Here is a 26,097-nt window from a genome sequence, read left to right on the forward strand (position 1 = left end):
GGACTGATGACCTTAGCAGTTAAGTCCCTTAAGATTTCACACACTGTAAGTAGGCTGTTTAGGTTTTCTTATTGGTAACGCCATGTAGCGCTCTGTAAGAAAATCACTGGCTGTGCTGTGTGCAGTCTGTGGCTAGTTTGCATTGTTGTCTGCCATTGTAGTGTTGGGCAGCTGGGTGCGAACAGCGCGTAGCGTTGCGCATGGCAGGTGAGCCGCCAGCAGTGGTGGATGTGGAGAGAGATGGCGGAGTTTTGAAATTTGAAAGACTGGATGTCATGAACTGCTATATATATTATGACTATTAAGGTAAATACATTGTTCTCTATTAAAATCTTTCATTTGCTAACTATGCCTATCAGTAGTTAGTGCCTTCCGTAGTTTGAATCTTTTATTTAGCTGGCAGTAGTGGCGCTCGCTGTATTGCAATAGTTCGAGTAACGAAGATTTTTATGAGGTAAGTGATTTGTGAAACGTATAGGTTAATGTTAGTCAGGGCCATTATTTTGTAGGGATTTTTGAAAGTCAGATTGAATCGCGCCAAAAAATATTGTGTGTCAGTAATTTTTCTAAGGGGACGTTTGAACACATTTGAACATTCATAAACTGAACTTTTAAACAACCAGTTTTTTGAAATAGACATATGGAATAGAGGAATAGACATAAGGAATTGTTTATCAAATGTTCAGCACCCCCTACTCTTCACACCTTGTACACGCCATCCGGCCTCTGGCGACCCTCGCGCCACTGCGTGAGCGCTTTCCGGGTTTCGGCCAGTCAAATGGTTCAAATGGCTCTGAGCACTATGGGACTTAACATCTTAGGTCATCAGTCCCCTATAACTTAGAACTACTTAAACCTAACTAACCTAAGACATCATACACATCCATGCCCGAGGCAGGATTCTAACCTGCGACCGTAGCAGTCCCGCGGTTCCGGACTGCAGCGCCTAGAACAGCATGGCCGGCTCGGCCAGTCAGTCAGGCCGTGTCTGCTGCCGCGCGGCTCCTCTCAGCTTTCACGGTATGTTCTGATATGTTTACATGGCCCTCAATTCCGCTATTTGTTCATGCTAATGTTTGTGCTCTTAGTCGTTCGTGTTTTGGGGAGTTTTATCAGCAACGTATTTTATTTTTATTTTCTAGGTCATTGCCGCTCCCATCATTTAAAAATTTTTTTAATAAATTATTTTTAATTTTTAACTAAGACTTTCACCAGATGACGGTGTATTGGACGTGAATGGTGGGGAGTGGCTACAGGGCAATGTTCAACGTTACCATGTTATAAATAGCGTATGTGAGTACCTTGCCGGTTGCACCTTCGAATCCTGCCTCAGGCATGGATGTGTGCGATGTCCTCAGGTTAGTTAGGTTTAAGTAGTTCTAAGTTCTAGGGGACTGATGACCTCAGAAGTTAAGTCCCATAGTGCTCAGAGCCCTTTGAACCATTTTGTGAGTACTTTCTTGCCTCATTCAAAAAACTGGTTGTTTAAAAGTTCAGTTTATACGTCAGAATTGGGAGATCGAATAGTTTATATGAGCTCTTATTATATTATTTTCTGTACAGATTGCCTGAGGATTCACCGGTAAGTGGTGCGAAACCGGTCGCTGATTTAATAAAAATCATTGATACAGCCAGCAGTGCGGAATTTTCTTTGGAAAAATGAGGCTTTCTTGCAATTACTGTAACCTGTTTGAAGCCGCGAGTGTAACTTTGCTGCCGGCCGCGGTGGTCTCGCGGTTCTAGGCGCGCAGTCCGGAACCGTGCGACTGCTACGGTCGCAGGTTCGAATCCTGCCTCGGGCATGGATGTGTGTGATGTCCTTAGGTTAGTTAGGTTTAAGTAGTTCTAAGTTCTAGGGGACTGATGACCACAGCAGTTGAGTCCCATAGTGCTCAGAGCCATTTGTAACTTTGCTGATTTGCTATGTTTGTATAAGAAGTGTTGTACGGGCAGGTGGTTTGTTAGAATGTATACTTTGATGGACCACTGACTGAAGTGGTAAATTTGTCTTTGAACTGTTCTTCTACGATTCTGCCCCCTGTACTTAATGTGCACTGCTGTTTCCACTTGTTGTTCGTTAGCTTTAAGTCATTCTTATCTGTTGTAAATTTTGAGCAATGTTAAATCAGCTTTTGAAGTTTTAAACTAATGTTCTTTTGAATTTGTTTTAGATGGGTCTGCAACCTCAGTCTTATCTATAAACGTAAAGCCTGAAGTCCGTGACAGGCGCTTTAGCTTATATCTATTGGTTCAAATGGCTCTGCGCACTGTGGGACTTAACTGCTGAAGTCATCAGTCCCCTAGAACTTAGAACTACTTAAACCTAACTAACCTAAGGACATCACACACATCCATGCCCGATGCAGGATTCGAACCTGCGACCGTAGCGGTCGCGCGGTTCCAGACTATAGCGCCTAGAACCTCTGGCCAATCCGGCCGGCTTATATGTATTACTCTGTAGTTTCAAAAGAGCACTCATTGTCTATTGGTAAATCTGCTACTCGTTATCACAAGTGTCTTATCCTTTTATATTAGCAGTTTTAGTACAGTAATTGAATTTTCTGCTTATTATTAAAAAGTTTAAGCCTTGTTCACTTTTCTTGTTGTTGTTGTTGTGGTCTTCAGTCCTGAGACTGGTTTGATGCAGCTCTCCATGCTACTCTATCCTGTGCAAGCTTCTTCATCTCCCAGTACCTACTGCAACCTACATCCTTCTGAATCTGATTAGTGTATTGATCTCTTGGTCTCCCTCTACGATTTTTACCTTCCACGCTGCCCTCCAATGCTAAATTTGTGATCCCTTGATGCCGCAAAACATGTCCTACCAACCGATCCCTTCTTCTAGTCAAGTTGTGCCACAAACTTCTCTTCTCCCCAATCCTATTCAATACCTCCTCATTAGTTATGTGATCTACCCACCTTATCTTCAGCATTCTTCTGTAGCACCACATTTCGAAAGCTTCTATTCGATTCTTGTCCAAACTGGTTATCGTCCATGTTTCACTTCCATACATGGCTACACTCCATACAAATACTTTCAGAAACGACTTCCTGACACCTAAATCTATACTCGATGTTAACAAATTTCTCTTCTTGAGAAACGCTTTCCTTGCCATTGCCAGTCTACATTTTATATCCTCTCTACTTCGACCATCATCGGTTATTTTACTCCCTAAATAGCAAAACTCCTTTACTACTTTAAGTGTGTCATTTCCTAATCTAATTCCCTCAGCATCACCCGACTTAATTTGACTACATTCCATTATCCTCGTTTTGCTTTTGTTGATGTTCATCTTATATCCTCCTTTAAAGACACTGTCCATTCCGTTCAACTGCTCTTCCAAGTCCTTTGCTGTCTCTGACAGAATTACAATGTCATCGGCGAACCTCAAAGTTTTTACTTCTTCTCCATGAATTTTAATACCTACTCCGAATTTTTCTTTTGTTTCCTTTACTGCTTGCTCAATATACAGATTGAATAACATCGGGGAGAGGCTACAACCCTGTCTCACTCCCTTCCCAACCACTGCTTCCCTTTCATGCCCCTCGACTCTTATAACTGCCATCTGGTTTCTGTACAAATTGTAAATAGCCTTTCGCTCCCTGTATTTTACCCCTGCCACCTTCAGAATTTGAAAGAGAGTATTCCAGTCAACGTTGTCAAAAGCTTTCTCTAAGTCTACAAATGCTAGAAACGTAGGTTTGCCTTTTCTTAATCTTTCTTCCAAGATAAGTCGTAAGGTCAGTATTGCCTCGCGCGTTCCAACATTTCTACGGAATCCAAACTGATCATCCCCGAGGTCGGCTTCTACCAGTTTTTCCATTCGTCTGTAAAGAATTCGCGTTAGTATTTTGCAGCTGTGACTTATTAAACTGATAGTTCGGTAATTTTCACATCTGTCAACACCTGCTTTCTTTGGGATTGGAATTATTATATTCTTCTTGAAGTCTGAGGGTATTTCGCCTGTCTCATACATCTTGCTCACCAGATGGTAGAGTTTTGTCAGGACTGGCTCTCCCAAGGCTGTCAGTAGTTCTAATGGAATGTTGTCTACTCCCGGGGCCTTGTTTCGACTCAGGTCTTTCAGTGCTCTGTCAAACTCTTCACGCAGTATCTTATCTCCCATTTCATCTTCATCTACCTCCTCTTCCATTTCCATAATATTTTCCTCAAGTACATCTCCCTTGTATAAACCCTCTATATACTCCTTCCACCTTTCTGCCTTCCCTTCTTTGCTTAGAACTGGGTTTCCATCTGAGCTCTTGATATTCATACAAGTGGTTCTCTTCTCTCCAAAGGTCTCTTTAATTTTCCTGTAGGCAGTATCTATCTTACCCCTAGTGAGACAAGCCTCTACATCCTTACATTTGTCCTCTAGCCATCCCTGCTTAGCCATTTTGCACTTCCTGTCGATTTCATTTTTGAGACGTTTGTATTCCTTTTTGCCTGCTTCATTTACTGCATTTTTATATTTTCTCCTTTCATCAATTAAATTCAATATTTCTTCTGTTACCCAAGGATTTCTATTAGCCCTCGTCTTTTTACCTACTTGATCGTCTGCTGCCTTCACCACTTCATCCCTCAGAGCTACCCATTCTTCTTCTACTGTATTTCTTTCCCCCATTCCTGTCAATTGTTCCCTTATGCTCTCCCTGAAACTCTCTACAACCTCTGGTTCTTTCAGTTTATCCAGATCCCATCTCCTTAAATTCCCACCTTTTTGCAGTTTCTTCAGTTTCAATCTGCAGTTCATAACCAATAGATTGTGGTCAGAATCCACATCTGCCCCTGGAAATGTCTTACAATTTAAAACCTGGTTCCTAAATCTCTGTCTTACCATTATATAATCTATCTGAAACCTGTCAGTATCTCCAGGCTTCTTCCATGTATAGAGCCTCCTTTCATGATTCTTGAACCAAGTGTTAGCTATGATTAAGTTATGCTCTGTGCAAAATTCTACAAGGCGGCTTCCTCTTTCATTCCTTCCCCCCAATCCATATTCACCTACTATGTTTCCTTCTCTCCCTTTTCCTACTGACGAATTCCAGTCACCCATGACTACTAAATTTTCGTCTCCCTTCACTACCTGAATAATTTCTTTTATCTCGTCATACATTTCATCAATTTCTTCATCATCTGCAGAGCTAGTTGGCATATAAACTTGTACTACTGTAGTAGGCATGGGCTTTGTGTCTATCTTGGCCACAATAATGCGTTCACTATGCTGTTTGTAGTAGCTAACCCGCACTCCTATTCTTTTATTCATTATTAAACCTACTCCTGCATTACCCCTATTTGATTTTGTATTTATAACCCTGTAATCACCTGACCAAAAGTCTTGTTCCTCCTGCCACCGAACTTCACTAATTCCCACTATATCTAACTTTAACCTATCCATTTCCCTTTTTAAATTTTCTAACCTACCTGCCCGATTAAGTGATCTGACATTCCACGCTCCGATCCGTAGAACGCCAGTTTTCTTTCTCCTGATAACGACGTCCTCTTGAGTAGTCCCCGCCCGGAGATCCGAATGGGGGACTATTTTACCTCCGGAATATTTTACCCAAGAGGACGCCATCATCATTTAATCATACAGTAGAGCTGCATGTCCTCGGGAAAAATTACGGCTGTAGTTTCCCCTTGCTTTCAGCCGTTCGCAGTACCAGCACAGCAAGGCCGTTTTGGTTAATGTTACAAGGCCAGATCAGTCAATCATCCAGACTGTTGCCCCTGCAACTACTGAAAAGGCTGCTGCCCCTCTTCAGGAACCACATGTTTGTCTGGCCTCTCAACAGATGCCCCTCCGTTGTGGTTGCACCTACGGTATGGCCATCTGTATCGCTGAGGCACGCAAGCCTCCCCACCAACGGCAAGGTCCATGGTTCATGGGGGGGTTTCACTTTTCTTAGACTTATATAATTACTTAGCGAATGTTACATTACTTTAAGGGCTGTATTAAATCTTGAAAGACCTGAAGACGTTACTGCCGGAGCTCTTGACTTCAGTGTCGTAACGTGTATGCTACTTGTTGACAGTCTTGACTTCTGAGCTGTGATACTGTAATGACGCTGCGCCTGCCAGCGTGTACGTACTCCTGTATATCGGCCGTGCATGTACTGGGACGGCGTGGCGTCTCCTGTGGCCGTTACCTCTCGCTAGAGTTCTGTTTCCAGCCACAGCTGGTAAACCAATTAAGTTTTCCCGATATTCCATTTGATAGGCGGTTTTAAGTAACTGCCCTGTCCAGCCTGTCCTATCTTGTGACCTACCGTAACAAACCTTAAAATCTACTTTCTGTACTTGTGTTTACGAACATTCATGTACTTAAGTTTTTGAACGTTTAAATTCCGTCTGTAATTCATTGCTCTTGATAGTCAGCTTGGCCTAACTTGGTTGCATACTTCTTATAATTCACTGGAAGATTACCAGACTTAAGGCGTAAATTTGCCCTCTTTCTTGTAAGAGTGATTCTTTTGCTTGGTTGTTGTGTAATTTAAAGTAGGAACCTTTACTTCATTCCGCAGTTTTACTTGTGTGGGTTTTATTTAAGGGCCTTACGGCCGTTTAAAATTTTGGATTACCTAAACTTGTTATCTGCTGAGTTCTAAGAGTGGTCTCTGCGGGGGGGTAAGGGTGGTTTCGGCCTAGTTATTGTGTTATTTCAATTATGTTATTTCAATTGTGTTATTTCAGTTATTGTTTCTCAGCTTTAAATTTGCTTGTCAGTGAAGCTGATTGTTTAAAATGATATTTATCTTGTGTTATACTACTTACGTAAGAAAAACTTGCTGTTCATTATTATGTGACATGCAAGATACGATTATGGTGTTATTTATCATTCTGACTGTTGGCATATTTTGAAATAAGTCTGTAATTTCTTAAGGAAAAATGATGTGCTCAGCCTCGGTTCTCCCTTCCACGTCTCCTATCCGTTGTCCATGGACGTTTGATTAGGTTAAAACGAAGATTGGACACTCCGTAGTTCAAGAGAGATTCGATTCCCCGACCTCTCGGTTAGCAGACATGTGCTTTACCTCGAAGCCTTCCGGCTTGCCGTGTGTACAGGTAATTCATCTATAGGTTCTGATGAGTGAGTTCACGAGTACCGAAATATGTACATAAATGGCCGTATCTTTGGAATGCATTGACTTAGAAGCTAAAGTTTTTCAGATCTCCGAGGAAGTAGACACTAGCATGTGACATAAATTTCGACTTGATACCTATACCTGTTCCTGAAAAAAAGGGATCTTAACAGACGGACAGACGGACACACACAGAAAGATAGACAACAAAGTGATCGAGGTATGGAATCTTAAAAATAAATCCTGCTTCATCAGGACAATACTCACGTCCAAGAGGTACTTTAGCGATGGTTAACGGGGTAATTTGAAATTTGAATTGTTGCAAATATACAGGATGATTCAAAAGATCCTTAACATTTGAAAGTTCAATATTTCATGGAACAATGTAGTTAGAGAGGTAAAAATTCACATATATACTTCAAATGACATGGGATCCTACTGAAACAAAAATAAAGTGCTCAAAATAAGCAAGAGATAGGGCTTAATATGATACAAAAGCAATAATTAGCATAACAATTGATTTTTAGCAAAAACTTTGTTTTTTATAGCAAATGACCAACTTGTCGGCCGTTATTCAACAATAGTAGTCGTAGTCGCTGGACAATGTTGTGAACAGCGCTGCACAGCTTGCCAGTAGGTCTGGTGAGAAAGTGCCATCTGATGTTGCCTTTTAGTATCTCTTATGAGGTCGAACGATGGCGGTAGGGTTGCGACTTCAGGTAAACCCACAACCAATAATCACACAGATTGAAGTCTGGGTACCATGGAGGCCGAGGATGACGAATGTGGCGGCTCAGCACGCGATTCTCATAAAACTATGTGTGCAAGAGATCTTTCACACGTGTAGCAACATGAAGTGGAGCACCGTTCTTCATAAAAGTCGTACCTTCCAGCAGCTGCTTATTAGCCAGGCTAGAGAAGATCTTAGTCCGTCTCTCAGTATACCTCATTTGATACGCGATTCCCAAGCGGCAGCACTGATGTGTTGCTGTCGAACGCCAACTGCTGGCCAGTTTTTGCACTCGTTTCTGGTTTCAATAAAATCGTATGTCATTTCGGGTATGAGTGCCAATTCTTACCTCTCTACTCCGTGAATTAGTACATTTTCTAATGTTAACAGACTTTTGAGTCACCCTGCACAACCTAGTCTTCAGATCTAGCTTGTACTTGTACTTACGTACAGCACAAAAATTTATGCCTGAAATTTGTTTTCAGTCAAATGAAGTAGTTTTGGAAGGTAAATATGGGATTGTAATCTATTCCAGGAAGAAACGCTAGTCATAGACCACTGGCCTCAAATGGGACGCCGATAAACAAATGCGTTTTTTTAACTAAAAATACAACCTTATACACTTAGGCTGTGATTTTTGTTCTGCTTGGCCTGGTATCTGGTCTCGGAGGGCAAGGGGAGGCCGCCAATTGTGAAATTCAGATTCGATTCATACTGCGCATAATAAAAGCTCATGGCCAGAGGTGTAATGTGGCAAAGCACCAAGATGCACTTCTCAGCCGTTGTCGAGAAAATCGACAGTTAAAAGAAACCGTTGCGGTGAAATACTCTCTACGATTTATAATTTCCTACAGCGTCGTGGCGCAGCGGTAAGCGCTCGGGTTCGTAATCCGAAAGTCGCCGGATCAAATCTCGCGCCATGCAACTTTTTTTTAGTATTTGTTTTTTGTAATTAATATATATATATATATATATATATATATATATATATATATATATATATATATAAAATTCCCGGCAATCAGTTCCAACAATTATGCACATAATAAGTTGTTGAAAGTCGTTTGTCGTGGAAAAACTGGCGACTTCGAACATGATTATGTTTTCCGCAAACAAAGTTGTATTTCACAAATGTTATTAATTATCTTCATAATGTTTACACGTGTAGTTAACGGAAGACGTAGAAACGATATTCCGAAACGAATACGTATAGTGTAAGTCAAACGTTCGAATTAGAGATATATTTGTATTACAAAAAACAAATACTAAAAAAAGAGTTGCATGGCGCGAGATTTGATCCGGCGACTTTCGGATTACGAACCCGAGCGCTTACCGCTGCGCCACGACGCTGTAGGAAATTATAAATCGTAGAGAGTATTTCACCGCAACGGTTTCTTTTAACTGTCGATTTTCTCGACAACGGCTGAGAAGTGCATCTTGGTGCTTTGCCACATTATACCTCTGGCCATGAGCTTTTATTATGCGCAGTATGAATCGAATCTGAATTTCACAATTGGCGGCCTCCCCTTATGAGTGGAAGGCAGCAGCACTGACCTGGGCTCAGCGAGCGGGTCGAACGGCGGTCCATCGACGTGCGTCCACGGGTAGCCGCCGCGCAGCCGCTGGCGCCGCACCTCCTCGAACAGGTACGTCTGCGGAGGGATCTTGGGCCGCGGCTGCCCGCCCGCTGTGGAACACATGAGAACGCTCGCACTCTCGCCACCAGACTGGCTGCTCGCTTATCAGACGCCGGCGACGGGCGCCGGGCGCGCGTAGTCTCTGCTGTCATCTGCTGCGCTGCGCCCAGGGCGTCTGTGCGATCTCTCTGAAAGGCGAAGAGGCGCGCCGCCAATGCTGCGCCGCGCACCGCCGCGCCACGCCGTTCGATATTCTCCCGCCGCACGCACGCTGCGCCGCCGCCGCCGCCGCCGCCGCCGCCGCCGCCGCCGCCGCCGCTGCTGCCGTATTCAAGTCAGTCGGCGGCGCGCGCTCTCAAACTTTCGCAATCGCACTCCAGCCGTGACTGCCGTCGCAGCAGCCGTCCCAAGTAGATGCCATTACGTCATGGTGAACAAGGGCTTCGACAGACTGTAGGAGGCCTGTGAGTTTGTGGCACAACTTCCCATTCAGGCGCAAATTTCAGGAGCCGCATGTGTTTGTGATGATGGCAGGTACGATGTTTTCCCTCACTGCCTCGACAAACTTTTGTCACAGAGGAAGCACACCGGACAAAAAAATTAGTCATCCCCCAGGCGACATCACACTAAGACCATGTGTCTAGCCCTGATGATGGCCCCTATACGACGAGGAAGAAAGCCCACAACTTTCTTCACGTACGCCGTATCCAGCTGAATTCACTCGTTCGTGACTAGGTCCCGTCGAGCTATCAAAATGAGATTATCTTGGCTGTTGCGTTTAACCCGCTGTTCGAAATATTCCCAGGTATTTTCTGCGGGTTTAAGGAAGGGTGATTTCACGGGCCATTCATCTACATCTACATCTACATACATACCCCGCAATCCACCATACGGTGCGTGGCGGAGGGTACCTCGTACCACAACTAGCATCTTCTCTCCCTGTTCCACTCCCAAACAGAATGAGGGAATAATGACTGCCTATATGCCTCTGTACGAGCCCTAATCTCTCTTATCTTTGTGGTCTTTCCGCGAAATTTGGGTCGGCGGCAGTAAAATTGTACTGCAGTCAGCATCAAATGCTGGTTCTCTAAATTTCCTCAGTAGTGATTCACGAAAAGAACCCCTCCTTTCCTCCACAGACTCCCACCCGAGTTCCTGAAGCATTTCCGTAACACTCGCATGATGATCAAACCTACCAGTAACAAATCTAGCAGCCCGCCTCTGAATTGCTTCTATGTCCTCCCTCAATCCGACCTGATAGGGATCCCAGACGCTCGAGCAGTACTCAAGAATAAGTCGTATTAGTGTTTTATAAGCGGTCTTCTTTACAGATGAACCACATCTTCCCAAAATTCTACCAATGAACCGAAGACGACTATCCGCCTTCCCCACAACTGCCATTACATGCTGTCCCACTTCATATCGCTCTGCAATGTTACGCCCAAATATTTAATCGACGTGACTGTGTCAAGCGCTACACTACTAATGGAGTATTGAAACATTACGGGATTCTTTTTCCTATTCATCTGCATTAATTTACATTTATCTATATTTAGAGTTAGCTGCCATTCTTTACACCAATCACAAATCCTGTCCAAGTCATCTTGTATCCTCCTACAGTCATTCAACGACGACACCTTCCCGTACACCACAGCATCATCAGCAAACAGCCGCACATTGCTATCCACCATATCCAAAAGATCGTTTATGTAGATAGAAAACAACAGCGGACCTACCACACTTCCCGGGGCACTCCAGAGGATACCCCCACCTCCGATGAACACTCACCATCCAGGACAACGTACTGAGTTCTATTACTTAAGAAGTCTTCGAGTCACTCACATACTTGGAAACCAATCCCATATGCTCGTACCTTAGTTAGGAGTCTGCAGTGGGGCACCGAGTCAAACGCTTTCCGGAAGTCAAGGAATATGGCATCCGTCTGAGACCATTCATCCATGGTTCTCAAGATATCATGTGAAAAAAGGGCGAGTTGCGTTTCGCTGGAGCGATGCGTTCTAAAGCCGTGCTGATGCATGGACAGCAGCTTCTCTGTCTCAAGGAAATTCATTATATTCGAACTGAGGATATGTTCGAGAATCCTGCAACAAACCGATGTTAAGGATATTTGTCTGTAATTTTGAGGATCCGTCCTTCTACCCTTCTTACATACAGGCGTCACCTGCGCTTTTTTCCAGTCGCTCGGGACTTTACGTTGGGCAAGAGATTCGTGATAAATGCAAGCTAAGTAAGGAGCCAATGCAGTAGAGTACACTCTGTAAAACCGAATTGGAATCTCATCAGGACCTGGCGATTTATTTATTTTCAACCCATTCAGCTGCTTCACAACCCCAGGGATGTCTATCACTATGTCCTCCATACGGGAATCTGTAAGAGACTCGAACGGCGGTATGTTTGTACGATCCTCTTGCGTGAAAGATTTCTCAAATGCTAAATTTAAAATTTCAGCTTTCGTTTTGCTGTCTTCCGTTGCCAGGCCAGACTGATCAGTGCGTGACTGGATGGAAGCCTTCGACCTGCTTACCGATTTTACGTAAGACCAGAATTTCCTTGGGTTTTGAGCAAGATCTTTTGCTAAGGTATGACGGTGGTAGTGGTTGTATGCTTCGCACATCGCTCTTTTTACAGCAGCACGAATCTCTACTAACTTTTGCCTGTCCTCATTCTCCCGATCTTTCTTGTACCGCGAGTGCAACTGTCTTTGCTTCCTGAGCATTCTCTGAATTGCGCTGCTAAACCACGACGGGTCTTTTCCGTCCGTAACCCACTCTTTCGGCACATACTTCTCTCTCCAATGCGTGATTTACAATGTGTTTAAAATTTGCCCATAATTCTTCCACGTCCATCGTACCGGAAGTAAATGAAGTCGATTCATTTACTTGTGGGATGCTAACAACTGCTTATCTGCTCTTTCTGGTAAGAATACTCTCCTAGCCTTCTTGACCGACTTTTTAACTTTTGTAACCATAGTCGTAATGACAACATCATGATCACTAATCCCTGTCTCAACATTGACACCGTCGATGAGGTCTGGTCTGTTCGTGGCCACCAGATCTAAAATGTTTCCATTGCTCGTTGGCTGTCGATTTAGCTGCTCAAGACAGTTTTCGGATAATGTGTTCAAAAATAATTCACACGGCGGCTTGTCTGTACCACCTGTAATGAATCCATAGACATCCAAGTCTATACTAGGTAGGCTGAATTCGCCTCCGACTAATATAGCATGATCCAGGTACTTCTGCGAACCAGAGTGTAAACTCCCTCTGAATGTTTCTAAAACTGTCACGGTGGAACCTGGTGGCCGGTAATAACACCCCACAATTAATTTTTTTCTCCTAGCCCTGTTAAACGTGTCCAGATAACTTCACAATCACACTCTACTTCGACCTCAGTAGACACAATATTTTTGACAACTGCAATGAAGACACCACCTCCTGCGGTGTCTAATGTCTTTCCGATACACGTTCCAACGCTCACTAAATATTTCAGAACTTCCTATCTCAGGGTTCAGCCACGTCTGAGCCCCGAGAATAATTTGCGCGCCACACGCTTCCTGGAGGGCAGTAAATTCAGGAACTTTATTCCGAACACTCTGAAAATTTACTGCTAGTATCTTGATACCTGAAGTGTCTTTACCCTGAGCGCGTCCTGATTTCCCTGCCTGCACGTCGACTGGTGAGTGTTCATCAGGACAACTCGCACTACTGCCTAGACTAAAAAACCCGCATGTGCACGCCACAAGTACTCTGCTATCCGAGTAGCCACTTCCTTTGTGTACTCCACCCCTGACCTACCTATGAACGTCCTACAATTCCCCACCCAATAGCACAAGTCTAGAAATCTGCAGCCAAGACCGTCACAGAGTCGACGAAGCCTCTGGTTGAGACCCTCCACTTGGCTCCAAACCAAAGGACCCCGATCCACTCTGGGAACGATGCTACAAATAGAGAGCTCTACTTGCACCCCGCGTATGAGGCCAGCGGTCTTCACCAAATCCGCCAGCCGCCTGTACGAACTGAGGATCGCCTCAGAACACAAGTGACAGGCATCATTGGTGACGAGGTGAGCAACTACTTGCAGACGACTGCACCCCATATGCTCGATAGCCGCAGGTAAGGCCGCCTCCACATCTTGGATGAGGCCACCCGGCAGACAAACCGACTGCACGATGGAATTCTTTCCAGCCCTGTACGCTATTTCCCTAAGGGGCTCCATCACCCGCCTAACGTTGGAGCTCCCAATAACCAGCAAGCCTTTGCACCCGTGTGCCTGCTCGGGCCCTGCTGAAGGAGCGGCCACCTGTCCACTGACAGGATGAACGGGCGAGGCCAGCCGGCCAGCCTCCACATTGACCCTCCGCCTCGAGCGACTCGAACGCGTTGCAGTCCGCCACTCACCCTGAGGTGAGGGCGGCCCCAACGCGCCGGGTACACTAGAAGGTGCCTCGGCGGCTGAGTCAGCGGGACGCAGTAAGCGACACCTGCGGTGTCTCAAGCGACGCGCCAGACCCTCCGCCGTCGCTGCACCTCGAGGCAGCAGCTTGAAGGTGGCTGACCGTGGCCAACAGCACGCTCAGCTGCTCGCGAACCGCGGCCAGCTCCTCCTGCGGCCGCACACAGCACGCACACACCCTACCCATCCTACTGCTAATATCTGGACGTATAGAGTCGCGACAAATAAAACAGCAATATGCGACTACACAGTTGCGTCACCAGCGCCAGATTGAGCTGCGATATATGAACAATTACTTACGAACTAAGCAATCAAATGACCACGACTACGCCACTATGCAGATATTACAATGCGATCCTACACCTGTCTTAGTACAAATGACAACCGCCTACGCGATGTTACACTCTACCGTTATTAAAATTTGATACTACCCCTTCCTAATTCGAAAATACGCAAAGATCCGAAAAATTTCACCACACAAACACACAAAGTAATTTGAATTAAACCTGCGGAACTAATACGAAAAACTGAATATACGACTAGTTTCTGCTACTGCTGCTCGCACACGTCACTCTGCAAGCACAGATGAAACTGCACTGGCCTCTGTCTGCTGCTAACTGACTCTATGAAATAAACAGAAAGCATTGGCTGTCCAAAACAAACAACTGACTAACGACTCCGCGAATTTATACTTTACAGCTATCAATAAGCTATATAACTCCTCTCAAATACGAGAATACGCAAGGATTTTATGTAATTAAATATGCAAGCGCACAAATACTCGGAAAGAAATTAAGAATCAAACTACAAAACAAATATGAAAGCTAAATATGCGACTCCATACTGCACTGCTGCTGCACTACTGCTGCACTACTGCTGCACTGATACCTCACCAGCTGCTGCTCAAGGCTCACTGCCTCAACAAGACTCCTACTGAACTTCAAAATTCAAATTTTTGTCACAGAGGAAGCACACCGGACAAAATGTTAGTCATCCCCCAGGACACATCACACTAAGACCAAGTCTCTAGTCCTGATTATGGACCCTATACGGCGAGGAAGAAGGCCCACAACTTTCTTCACGTATGCCGTATCCAGCTGAATTCACTCATTCGTGACTAGGTCCCGTAGAGCTATCAAAATGAGATGATCTTGGCTGTTGCATTTAACCCGCTATTTGAAATACTTCCAGGTATTTTTACAGGTTTAAGAAAGGTTTATTTCACGGGCCATTGAAGTGGCGATAGGGCGCTTGACTATTCGTCAAACCAGAAAACTATTCGTGTAGCCCTCTGAACACGGTTGTTGCTATTTTACGAGACAGGATCCCTCTTTCTCCTTTTTCGTGGACTTATCCCGTGTCTTACAGGGTCAGCATGTTAATGTGGACTTCGCAGTGTTAGTGGAAGAGGGCGGCCGAATGACCTTGCTGTCGCCACCCCCTTCCTCCTTCCTACCCCCACTTGGGACTCAATTTGTGTACCCCACCTGCCTGTCTCTAGTGTTATCCCACATGAAATTGTGTACAGACACCGAACATGGGTACCAGCCCGGTGATCACCTTGTCGAATGTGGGAAACGCCTTAAAACCACATCTACGCCAGGAGGCACAGAGGTCCTCGTCGTTAATCTGTAAGGCGGATTTAGTTTAAACGCCACGTTGGTCTGTCGGTGAGTTCCAAGCGTTGCATATGCTGAAAAGAGGCAATATTGTGATCTGTCGGATCATGCTACTCGCCTCCATTCAGTTGCTCTCTAGTCTTCTTGAGCTCTGCGTCCCGATGTAACAGTCTTTTTCAGGTACCCTTCCTAATTTCTAAACTTTCTTTCGCATTGGTCCCTTAGAAACAGGTAGAAATGGACCTGTATTCACAAGCAGAAGCAATTCCTGTCGTGTTTGAAACCGATTGTTACCGAAACGGCGTGAAACTCATCTCTGGTCCCTGTAGGTTAGGATGCTTTTACAACCACTTTTCTTGCGCTACGTTGTATGGCTGAGAGTAATACACCATTACTTGTGAACACGTTGGTGAGTACACGTCGCTACACCAACAAATCTGGCAACTTCATTGACGATGTGTTAATGTGCACGTCCAAAAACGAGAGCTCCTTTTTGGCATTTTGTCCCATCTCCATAAAATCCTATTACTAATTCCATACAACCGACTGGCACACACACTACTTCACTGGCGTGGCTCACATCAGCGGTGGAGGGTCTCGTTACCACCTGGTACCAGTACTACGCAGTCTAAAGCGCTCCAAAGCGACCCGTGTGCTCTTTTAAAGTGGCGACTAAGGCTTTGTCCAGTGGGCTTAGAAATCACAATGGAGGTGTTGCACAAAAATCATCAATAGCCATGTAACATAGTGTAGAGCCATCTTTAACATCCAAGACGATCTTAATCTTCCCAACGATAAGTACGAATAGAATACCAGTGATAGCCAATGTGATTTAAAATTATGACTCACGAAGATAATCTCCCTATTCCTTGAGAGATGATAGCGTTTTTATAATACAGGCCAATATAGGCTCAATAGCATTCCAGTACAGCCATTTTCGTCAAACGTTCTACACTGACTAATAAACACAATTGCACATTGATTCACGTCTTCCAACTGTTTATACATCACTTATTCATCCCTCACGTAAAAAATATTGAGTGTAAAAGTGCAGAATTCAAGAGTATTGTATGAGGGCGATCAAAAAAACCTCCATTCGGAGGCCACACTAACCCCTTGCCAACATATCCATGCTTGTACATCCGCATCAGATTTGTCGCTGGGTTGCATATACGGGAGGGCGTTTGAAAAGTCCATGCAAAGTCCGAGAGGTGGCACCACCGGCGCGTATGGAGGTCATGTTTAGTTAGTGCCATCTTTGGAAAGAACGCACACCATGTTTCAGCCGTATTGGTCTATTTCTTTGTGTTTGGCATTCGTGTGAACCAAGGAAGTCGAGTGATTGTCAAAAAATGGACGAAGAAGAATTTCGTGTGGTGATTAAACATTACTTTATGAAAGGCAAAACGCCTCAGGAGACTAAAGAGAAGCTTGATAAACATTACGGTGACGCTGCACCTCCAAGTAGAACAGTTTATAAGTGGTTTCAAAGTTTTCGGGGTGGCCATATGGACACAAGTGATGCCGAACGTCCTGGACGCCCTGTGGAGGTTACGACTCCAGAAACCATTGATAAAATCCATGATATAGTGATGGGTGACAGAAGACGTAAGGTGAGTGAGATTGCTAGTGCTGTGGGCATCTCGAATGAACGGGTACATAATATTTTGCATAAACATTTGGACATGAGAAAGCTATCCGCAAGATGGGTCTCGTGATTGCTCACGCTTGACCAAAAACGAAATCGTGTGAAGTGTTGCAAGGATAGTTTGTAGCTGTTCAGGAAGAATCCGCAGGACTTTAAGCGTCGTTTCGTCACTGTGGATGAAACATGGATGCATTACTATACTCCTGAGACCAAACAACAAACTAAACAATGAGTTACCAATGGAGAATCTGCACCAAAAAAAGCGAAGGTTATGGCGACTGTCTTTTGGGATTCGCAAGGGATAATCCTCATCGACTATCTGGAAAACGATAAAACTATTACAGGTGCATATTATTCATCGTTATTGGAACGTTTGAAAACAGCTGCAAGAGAAACGCCAGCGATTGCACCACAAAAAGTCCTTTTCAATCACGACAATGCACCAGCACACATCTCAGCAGTTTTGGTCGCAAAATTAATGGAAATAGGATTCCAACTCGTTTCACATGCCCCTATTCTCCAGACTTGGCTCACTCGGACTACTAATTGTTCCCCAATTTGAAGAAACGACTGGCAGGACAAAGATTTTACTCAAACGAGGAGGTGATTGCAGCAAGTAACAGCTATTTTCCAGACTTGGACAATTCTTATTATTCGGAAGGGATCAACAAATTAGAACAGCGTTGGACGAAGTGTATAATTCCAAAAGGAGATTATGTCGAAAAATAAAAGAGGCTTACCCCAAACAAGTAAGTAGTTTTTATTTTTTGCACGGACTTTTCAAACGCCCCCTGTATGCTGCAGCTACGCACTCAACGGAAAGCTTTTTCATCGCCCCCCCTTATACAGTGCGTAAATGCCGAGTAAAGTTGTGAGATCGAAAGGCCATGTTGTGTTCAACATCCCAGTTACACTGTCCATTCTCATTAATGTAACCACGAGTCAAAAGCCTGAATAACCAACTTTTGCAGTGCAAACCGCTGCGAGACGTGCAGGAAGAGTGTAGGTGAGAATTTGGTAGGTACCAACAGGAATATGGAGCCACGCCGACTCCAGTGCCGTGACCAGCTGCAGTTTCAGAATCAATGGCGTAAACAGCCCAAACAAAGTAGCCATAAAGATTCTCGATTGGATTTAAATCCGGGAATTGTAAACTCATCCTGGTGCTCTCCGAACCATGCACGTGTAATACGAGCCGTGTGACACGTTCCATTGTCCTTCTGGTAGATGCCATCGTGCCGAGAAATAATAAACTGCATGTACGGGTGGATACGGTCCCCAACGATAGGCGCATACTTGTGTCGACCCATGGTGCCTTCCAGAATGACGAGATCACCCAGGGATTGCCAAAAAGACATTCCCCACACAATAACGCTCCCTCCTCCGGCCTGAGTGCTCCCAACGATTATTGCAGGGTGTTTGCTTTCAAACATTTCTCGCCGATGAAGCATAAAACGTGATTTATACGAAAAGGCCACCTCTTGCCACTCAGTGGACGTGCAGTTGTGGTAATGGCACGCAAAGTCCAGCGTTCGTCACCAATAAACAGCAGTCAGCATGGGTTGAAATGGTTCAAATGGCTCTGAGCACTATGGGACTTAATTTCTGAGGTCATCAGTTCCCCAGAACTTAGAACTACTTAAACCTAACTAACCTAAGGACATCACACACATCCATACCCGAGGCAGGATTCGAACTTGCGACAGGAGCGGTCGCGCGGTTCCAGACTGTAGCGCCTAGAACCGCTCTGCCACATCGGCCGGCTAGTCAGCATGGGTCCATAAACCAGACGCCATCTGCACAGGCCCATACGTAGCGACGTTCGCTGGCCGGTCGATGATGAGACACTTCTGGGAGCCTCTTGGTTCATCTGAGTGGTCAGATGCCTAACAGTTGCACTCCTATTCGCCCGTACACATCTCCGCAGCACTCGTTCATCCCTGTGATCTAAGAGCTGTGGTAGCCCACAATTGCCTCGAAGCCGGTTTTGGATAGCACCATTTTACCATGCACGGTGTATTTTCACCACGGCGACACGCGAACAGTTTACAAACTTAGCCTTTTCGGAAATGCTTCCACCCTTGGCCCAAAACCATGACCATGCCCTTTTGGACGTCAGATAAATCGCTCCGTTTCCGCGTTACGACAACCACTGCACTGTTTTTCGCGTCCCTCCGACACGCTTTGTTACCCTCCACTGCTAGTGCTGGTCCCTGCCGTTTGTGAGTGATTATTGCAAGTTGACGTCGCACATAGGTAGTGGTCACATTAATGTGACTGTACCGTGTAAGAAGGTTTTTGGAAAGGGAAGACAGCATCAGCACAGATTTGAACGTAGCCAAAGCTATGTGACAGACAAAAAGTCTACGAACCAAAAATAAACGTAACGATAGCGAGCTTAGTTATTAACGAATTTCAAAGTAAAATTCTATCTACCAACATGATAGAAAATCCTAAGAAGGTTTGGCCTTACATTAAGTCAGTAAACGGATCAAAGCCATGTATGACGTATGAAATATCGGTCCACCTTTGAGAATGGATTGAAAAGTTTCTTACAAACAGCACCCAGCATGTCATTCTTAACAAGGAGAAATATTGAGACGTATATTAACATCGGCCGTCCTCCAAGGTAATCATAACTTCACTAACAAACTTTCAGAGGTTGTAAGGCATACCTTCTGAGTATTTCGGAATGCGGCACCCACAATCTCCGGCAGCCCGTTACAGAGTTATTATATTTTTTTCTGTTTCTTGTCCCAATTAGGTTTGCGTCTGTATTGCACTGGTAATTTTGCACCACAGCGCAAATGTCGACCTGCCTTGTTTCCATTCGCTCATTATTCCTGCTGTAGCCAACAGTACTACCCATTTCACTCTTCGCCTTCAAGCTTGCATTCAGCACTGCTCGGTTCTGACTTGCATTTGTTTTTCCGACTGTGTTAGCTGTACGTAAACAGCGATACACAGGTGCGTGCATAGGTTTCCTAATGAACAGCTGGCCAATGTGCACCTCGTGTATAGGTTCTCTGAATGCAGTGGGAGAGCGGCACGACGAGTTTCGTTCAGTACCTCCTCGTTTCTTACTTTATCTACCCGTCTAATCTTCAGCATTCTTTCTGTAGACCACATTTCAAAAGCTTTTATTCTCTTCTTCTGTAACGTGTTTATCGTCCGTGTTTCACTTGCCGGCCGCGGTGGTCTAGCGGTTCTAGGCGCTCAGTCCGGAACCGCGCGACTGCTACGGTCGCAGGTTCGAATCCTGCCTCGGGCATGGAAGTGTGTGATGTCCTTAGGTTAGTTAGGTTTAAGTAGTTCTAAGTTCTAGGGGACTGATGACCACAGATGTTAAGTCCCATAGTGCTCAGAGCCATTTTTGTGTTTCACTTCCATACAAGGCTACACTCCCGATAAATACCTTCAGAAAAGGCTTGCTAACACTTAAGTTCGCATTCATTGTTAACATATGTTTTTTCTTCAAAAACTCTTTCCTTGCCATTACCAGTTTACATTTTATATCCTCTCTGTTACGGCCATCATCATTTATTTTGCTGCCAAAATAACAAAACTCATCTACTACTTTCAGCCTCTCATTTCCTAACCTAATTCCCTAAGCATCACCTGATTTAATTCGACTACATTCCATTATCCTTGTTTTGCTTTTGTTGATGATCATCTTATATCCTCCTTTCAAGACATTGTCCATTCCATTAAACTACTCTTCCAAGTCTTTTGCTGCTTCTGACAGAATTACAATGTCATCGGCAAACCCCAAATTTTTTATTCCTTCTTTGTGAACTTTAGTTCCTACTCCAAACGTTGGTTTGGTTTCCTTTGCTTCAGGCTCAACGTACAGATTTAATAACACCGGGAACAGGCTACAACTTTGTCTCACTCCCTTTTCACCCACTTCTTCCTTTTCATGCATCTCGCCTCTTATACATGTCGTCTGGGTTCTGTACAAGTTGTGAAGAGCCCTTAGCTCTCTTTATTTTACGGCTGCTACCTTCAGAGATTCAAAGCGAGAATTCCAGTCAACATTGTCTAAAGTTATGTCTTAAGTCTACATGTGCTATGTACGTAGCTTTGCTGTTCCTTATCTTCTAAGAGAAGTCGTAGGATCACTTGAAGTCTGAGGTTCTATCGCCTGTCTCATACATCTTGCACACCAAATGAAAGAGTTTAGTCATAGCTGGCTCTCCCAAAGCTATCAGTAGTTCTGACAGCATGTCTTGTACTCCCGATGCCTTGTTTCGACTTAGTTCTTTCGGTGCTCTTCTCGCAGTGTCATTCCTCGATTCATCTTCATCTATGCCCTCTTCCGTTTCTGTAATATTACCATAAAATTCATCTCCCTTGCTTAGACCCTCTACACACTCCTCCCACCTTGCAGGTTTACCTTCTTTTTTTAGGACTGGTCTTCATTCTCAGCTCTTTTTGTTCACACAGATGCTTCTCTTTTCTATACGAATCTCATTAATTTTCCTGTAGGTCGTATTTAACTTTCCCTAGTGAAATGTACTTCTAAATCCTCACATTTGTCCTCTAGCCTGCTTAACCATTTTGCACTTCCTATCAATCTCATTTTTAGACTTTTGTATTCCCTTTCGTCTGCTTCATTTGCTGCATTTTTATATTTTCTCTTTTCATCAGTTAAATTCAATATCTTCTGTGTTATCCAAGTATTTCTATTAGACCTTGTCTTTTTACCTATTTGATCCTCTACTGCCTTCACTATTTCATCTCTCAAAACTTCCCATTCGACTTCTACAGTATTCCTTTCCCCTGTGCTAGTCAACTGTTGCCTAATGCTTCCTCTGAAACCCTTAACAACCTCTGGTTCTTTCAACTCATCTGGATCCCATTTCCTCAGTTTCCTACCATTTTGTAATTTCTTCAGTTTTAATCCATACTTCATAAACAATAAATTGTGACCAAAGTCCACATCTGCCTCTGGAAATGTCTTACAGGTTAAAACCTGGCTCTAAAATCTCTGTCTTTCCAATATGTAATCAGTCTGAAATCTTATGGTGTCCATAGGTCTCTTCCACGTATGATTCTTAAACCAAGTGTCAGTGATAGTTAAATTATGCTCTGTGCAAAACTCTACCAGGCGGCTTCCTCTTTCATTTGTTTCCCACAGTCCATATTCCCCTACAATGTTTCCTCCTCTTCCTTTTCCTACTCGCTAATACCAGTGCTCTACACAATTAAATTTTCGTTCCCTTAACTATATGAATAATTTCTTATATCTCATCATGCGTTTCTTCAATCTCTTCATCATCTGCAGCGGTAGTTGACATATAAACTTGTACTGCTGTGGTAGATGTGGGCTTCGTGTCTATCTCGGCTACGGTAATGCGTTCTCTATGTTGTACGTAGTAGCTTATCTGCATTCCTATTTTCTTATTCACTTTTAAAACCCACTCCTCCATTACCTCTATTTGACTTTGTATTAACCCATCATACACCTGACCAGAGGTCCTGTTCCTCCTGCCACCGAACTTCACTAATTTTTACTGTACCTAACTCCAACCGATCCGTTTCCATTTTAAATTTTCTAATTTACCTGCCCGATTAAGGGGTCCAACATTCCACGCTCCAATCCATAGAAAGCCAGATTTGTTTCTCATGATGATGACATCCTCCTGAGAAGCCCCCGCCAGAAGTTCGGAATGGGGAACTGTTTTACATCTAAAATATATTACCCAAGAGAACGCCATCATCGTTTAACCATACAGGGGAGCTACATGCTTTCGGCAAAAATTACGGCTATAGTTTCTTCTTGCTCTCAGCCGTTCGCAGTACCACCACAGCAAGGCCATTTTGTTGATGTTATAAAGCCAGGCTGTTCCCCCTGAAAAACTGTAAGGGCTGATGCCGCTCTTCGGGAACCCCACTCTTGTCTCGCCTCTCAACAGGTACCCCTCCATTGTGGTAGCACCTACGGTACGGCTACCTGTATCGCTGAGGCACGCAAGCCTCCCCACCTACAGCAAGGTCCATGATTCAAGGATGAGGGGAGGGGGGGGGGGGAGCGGGGAGGAAGGGATTAAAAATGAAGATTCAATTCTATCAATTCTAAGGAACGCATTGCGAATGCTCGCATAAACGATAAGCGGTTGTGTATGGTGAATAATTACAGGAGAGTTTACGAGCAGGTAAGTGGTATATCGTTAACACCATAGTGTTTAGGACTTTCTTTGTCTTGTCGGCATTAAAGGATGCCATGTTATCAAAGCACTCAGTCCGAACAGTGACGAAAGTAGGGCTGCTTTGATGGAGTATCTTCGTATCGAGACAATGCTTCAGCTTCATGCGTTGACTTATCCATTCCTGACTTTGGCTGTCCAATGGGATCATAATGTCTTTGAACCAACCATTTTTCGATGGTGGCTAAACCAGGATAATTTTCTTATTCCAAGATCTCTATTGCACCTCTAACTGTTCTTGGCTACCTAGTGAATTTGGAATTCCCGCAATGGTTCATAACGCGTCCATTTGGGTTTCAATTCTTGGTTGGTGAAAGAAACTCGGTTGGTCTCCTTAATTTTATATGTGTGTAGTTGGTTAACTACCATGTTTGAAAGCTTCAGATTTTCTTCTTTTAGTTTGAGTATATTCCTAATCAGTCCTTAGACCGCGTAGAAAAAATAAAATTATGTAAGCGTTCAAAAAATCATGTTTTCATTAAAACTAATGTCCTTATTACATAATGTTCCTTTCGTTATAATAAACGCGGTACCAATTGAAGATTTAATTTCCATCAGATTCCTCAGTAACAGATTGTGAGCATTTCCGCAGTCTTGAGGAATACTTTTATCTTATGCCAGACGGAACCTCCACCTCTTCCAGCTGTTCATTTCGTAAGGATTTTTTACCGTGAAGGAGAACACGCAATGTACATTGGACACCGTCTGGTTTAGTGTCCAGGCTATAACTCTGACTCAGTTTATAACTCAGATTACAACTTAGCCGTTTCACAAGAGCATATCGTCTCCCAGATTTCTGACATTAAGTTCTTCTCTTCGTTCTACATCCTTAGATCTGTAATGACAAAAATCGGGGAATTTCACCAGGGAGGAGCTCCACGGTGCAAGCATGGCGCTGCAGACTCTGAGCGACTACTTGCAATGGTTAAAACTTATCGAAAGGGTGTCTTTCGCTGTCGCACGACGCTCCAGGAGCCTTCAAGCATCAAAGACCAACTCCACAAACCCCGGAATCGTCTTAGTACCCAACTAACGATTATAATGCTGCTTAAACTTAGCTGAATGATTACTCGGTTATACTAACTTTTAAGGATATAAGTTTCACAAAACCCCTGAAATATTACCCAGCGTGTTTATACCCTTGCAAGGTCTACGTATTTCCTTCTCCGATTTTATTTGTTATAAGTCGGTAAATTGAGATATATTCAATCCCACCTAGACATATTTGTGAGTTCTGTGAGCCTTTAATTCTAGGACGCTTGTCTTTCTTTCTTTTCCCCAGAGTTTATCTCGTCTAGTATGGGCCATATATTCAAGAATTGGGAAAATTTTATTTCATTGTTTAACTCTGTAGGTCATAAAGGTAACCTAAAGGAGGGTGTACGCCACTGTCTGTGAATAGTGTAAAGTTTGTTCTGTGATCATCGTATTTTAACTGTTTGCATATCGTATTCTCTAAGGCGGAATTTCGAGACCTGCCCGGCTGGCAGAGCTTTACAAACTGAGCAACTAAATAACGCGCTGGTCCACCATATCTGGCCGTTATGCAAGCACTTATTCGGCTTGGCATTGACTGACAGACATGTTAGCTGTCCTCCTGAGCAATATCGCGCAGGAATCTATCCAGCTGACGCGTTTAGATTGTCAAAGTCGCGAACTGGCTGGAGAACTCTGCCCTTAGCGCTCCAAACATTCTCAACAGGGAAGAGATCCCACGGAGACAAGCAGTAGAAACAACCGTCGTGGGCCGGCAGGCATTATCTTGCTGAAACGTAACCGCAGGATGGCTTACCATGACACGCAACAAAACGAAGATTAGAATATCGTCGACGTACAGTTGTACTGTAGAGGTGCAGCGGATGGCAACCAAAGGGGTCCTGCTATGAAAAGAAATGGCACCCCAGACCATGACTCCTGGGAGTCTGGCCGTGTGACCAGTGACAGTCAAGTTGGTATCCCAACACTGTCTGGAGTGTCTCCAGACAAGTCTCCGGGCTCGAATCTGATCGATTGAAGTAAAGTAATCTTCAGTGATGAGTCCCCCTTCGAAATGAACCTCGATGACAAGCGAAGACTTTGTCTGGAGGCGCTCAGGACAGCACTGGGATACCAACTTTAATGCCATTCGCTATACGGCCCGACAAGCAGGAGTCATAGTCTGTGGTGCCATTTATTTTCATCGCGGGACCCATTTGGTGTCATCCGCTGCACCCTCAGAGCACAGTGGAACGTCGGCGGTATTCTACAACCCGTTTTATTGCTGTTCAGGCCAAGCCATCCTGGGCTTACATTTCAGCAAGGTAATGCCCGCCCGCACACGACGAGAGTTTCTACTGCGTGTCTTCGTGCTTCCCAAACCCTACTATGGTCAGCAAGGTCACCGAATCAACTCTCAAATAAAGACGTTTGGAGCACTATCGGCAGGGCACACTAACTTGACGATTTAACGCACCAGTTGGACATAATTTGGCAGGACATCCCTCAAGGAGGACATCGAACAATTTTATGTCAGTGCCAAACCGAATAAATGCTTGTGTAACGGCCAGAGGTAAACTAACTCGTTATTGACTTCCTCAGTTAGTGAAGCTCTTCCTTTTGAACAAATCAAGCAATTTTTGTGAAATTGTGATTGTTTGTCTGTACATGTACATCACATCTACTGATTTATCTCCCATTCGGATAATTCCTTCGTGGTGCG

The 26,097-nt window shown here is 44.3% G+C and overlaps 1 protein-coding gene and 1 long non-coding RNA gene across 2 annotated transcripts in view; one reads left to right on the forward strand and one right to left on the reverse strand.

Annotated features, from left to right (window-relative positions):
* The window catches only part of LOC126251881 (plectin), a 492,445-nt gene that overhangs the window by 324,078 nt on the left and 142,270 nt on the right, over window positions 1–26,097 (reverse strand). Inside the window, exon 2 of the mRNA XM_049952605.1 lies at window positions 9,368–9,500. Within this exon, the coding sequence (XP_049808562.1) occupies window positions 9,368–9,500 (133 nt within the window). The remainder of the gene's footprint in view (window positions 1–9,367; window positions 9,501–26,097) is intronic.
* Window positions 1–26,097, forward strand: part of LOC126251920 (uncharacterized) — a 92,591-nt gene that overhangs the window by 62,833 nt on the left and 3,661 nt on the right. The window lies entirely within an intron of this gene.

The sequence above is a fragment of the Schistocerca nitens genome, chromosome 1, assembly GCF_023898315.1.
Source record: "Schistocerca nitens isolate TAMUIC-IGC-003100 chromosome 1, iqSchNite1.1, whole genome shotgun sequence".
In the NCBI taxonomy this organism is placed as follows: domain Eukaryota; kingdom Metazoa; phylum Arthropoda; class Insecta; order Orthoptera; family Acrididae; genus Schistocerca; species Schistocerca nitens.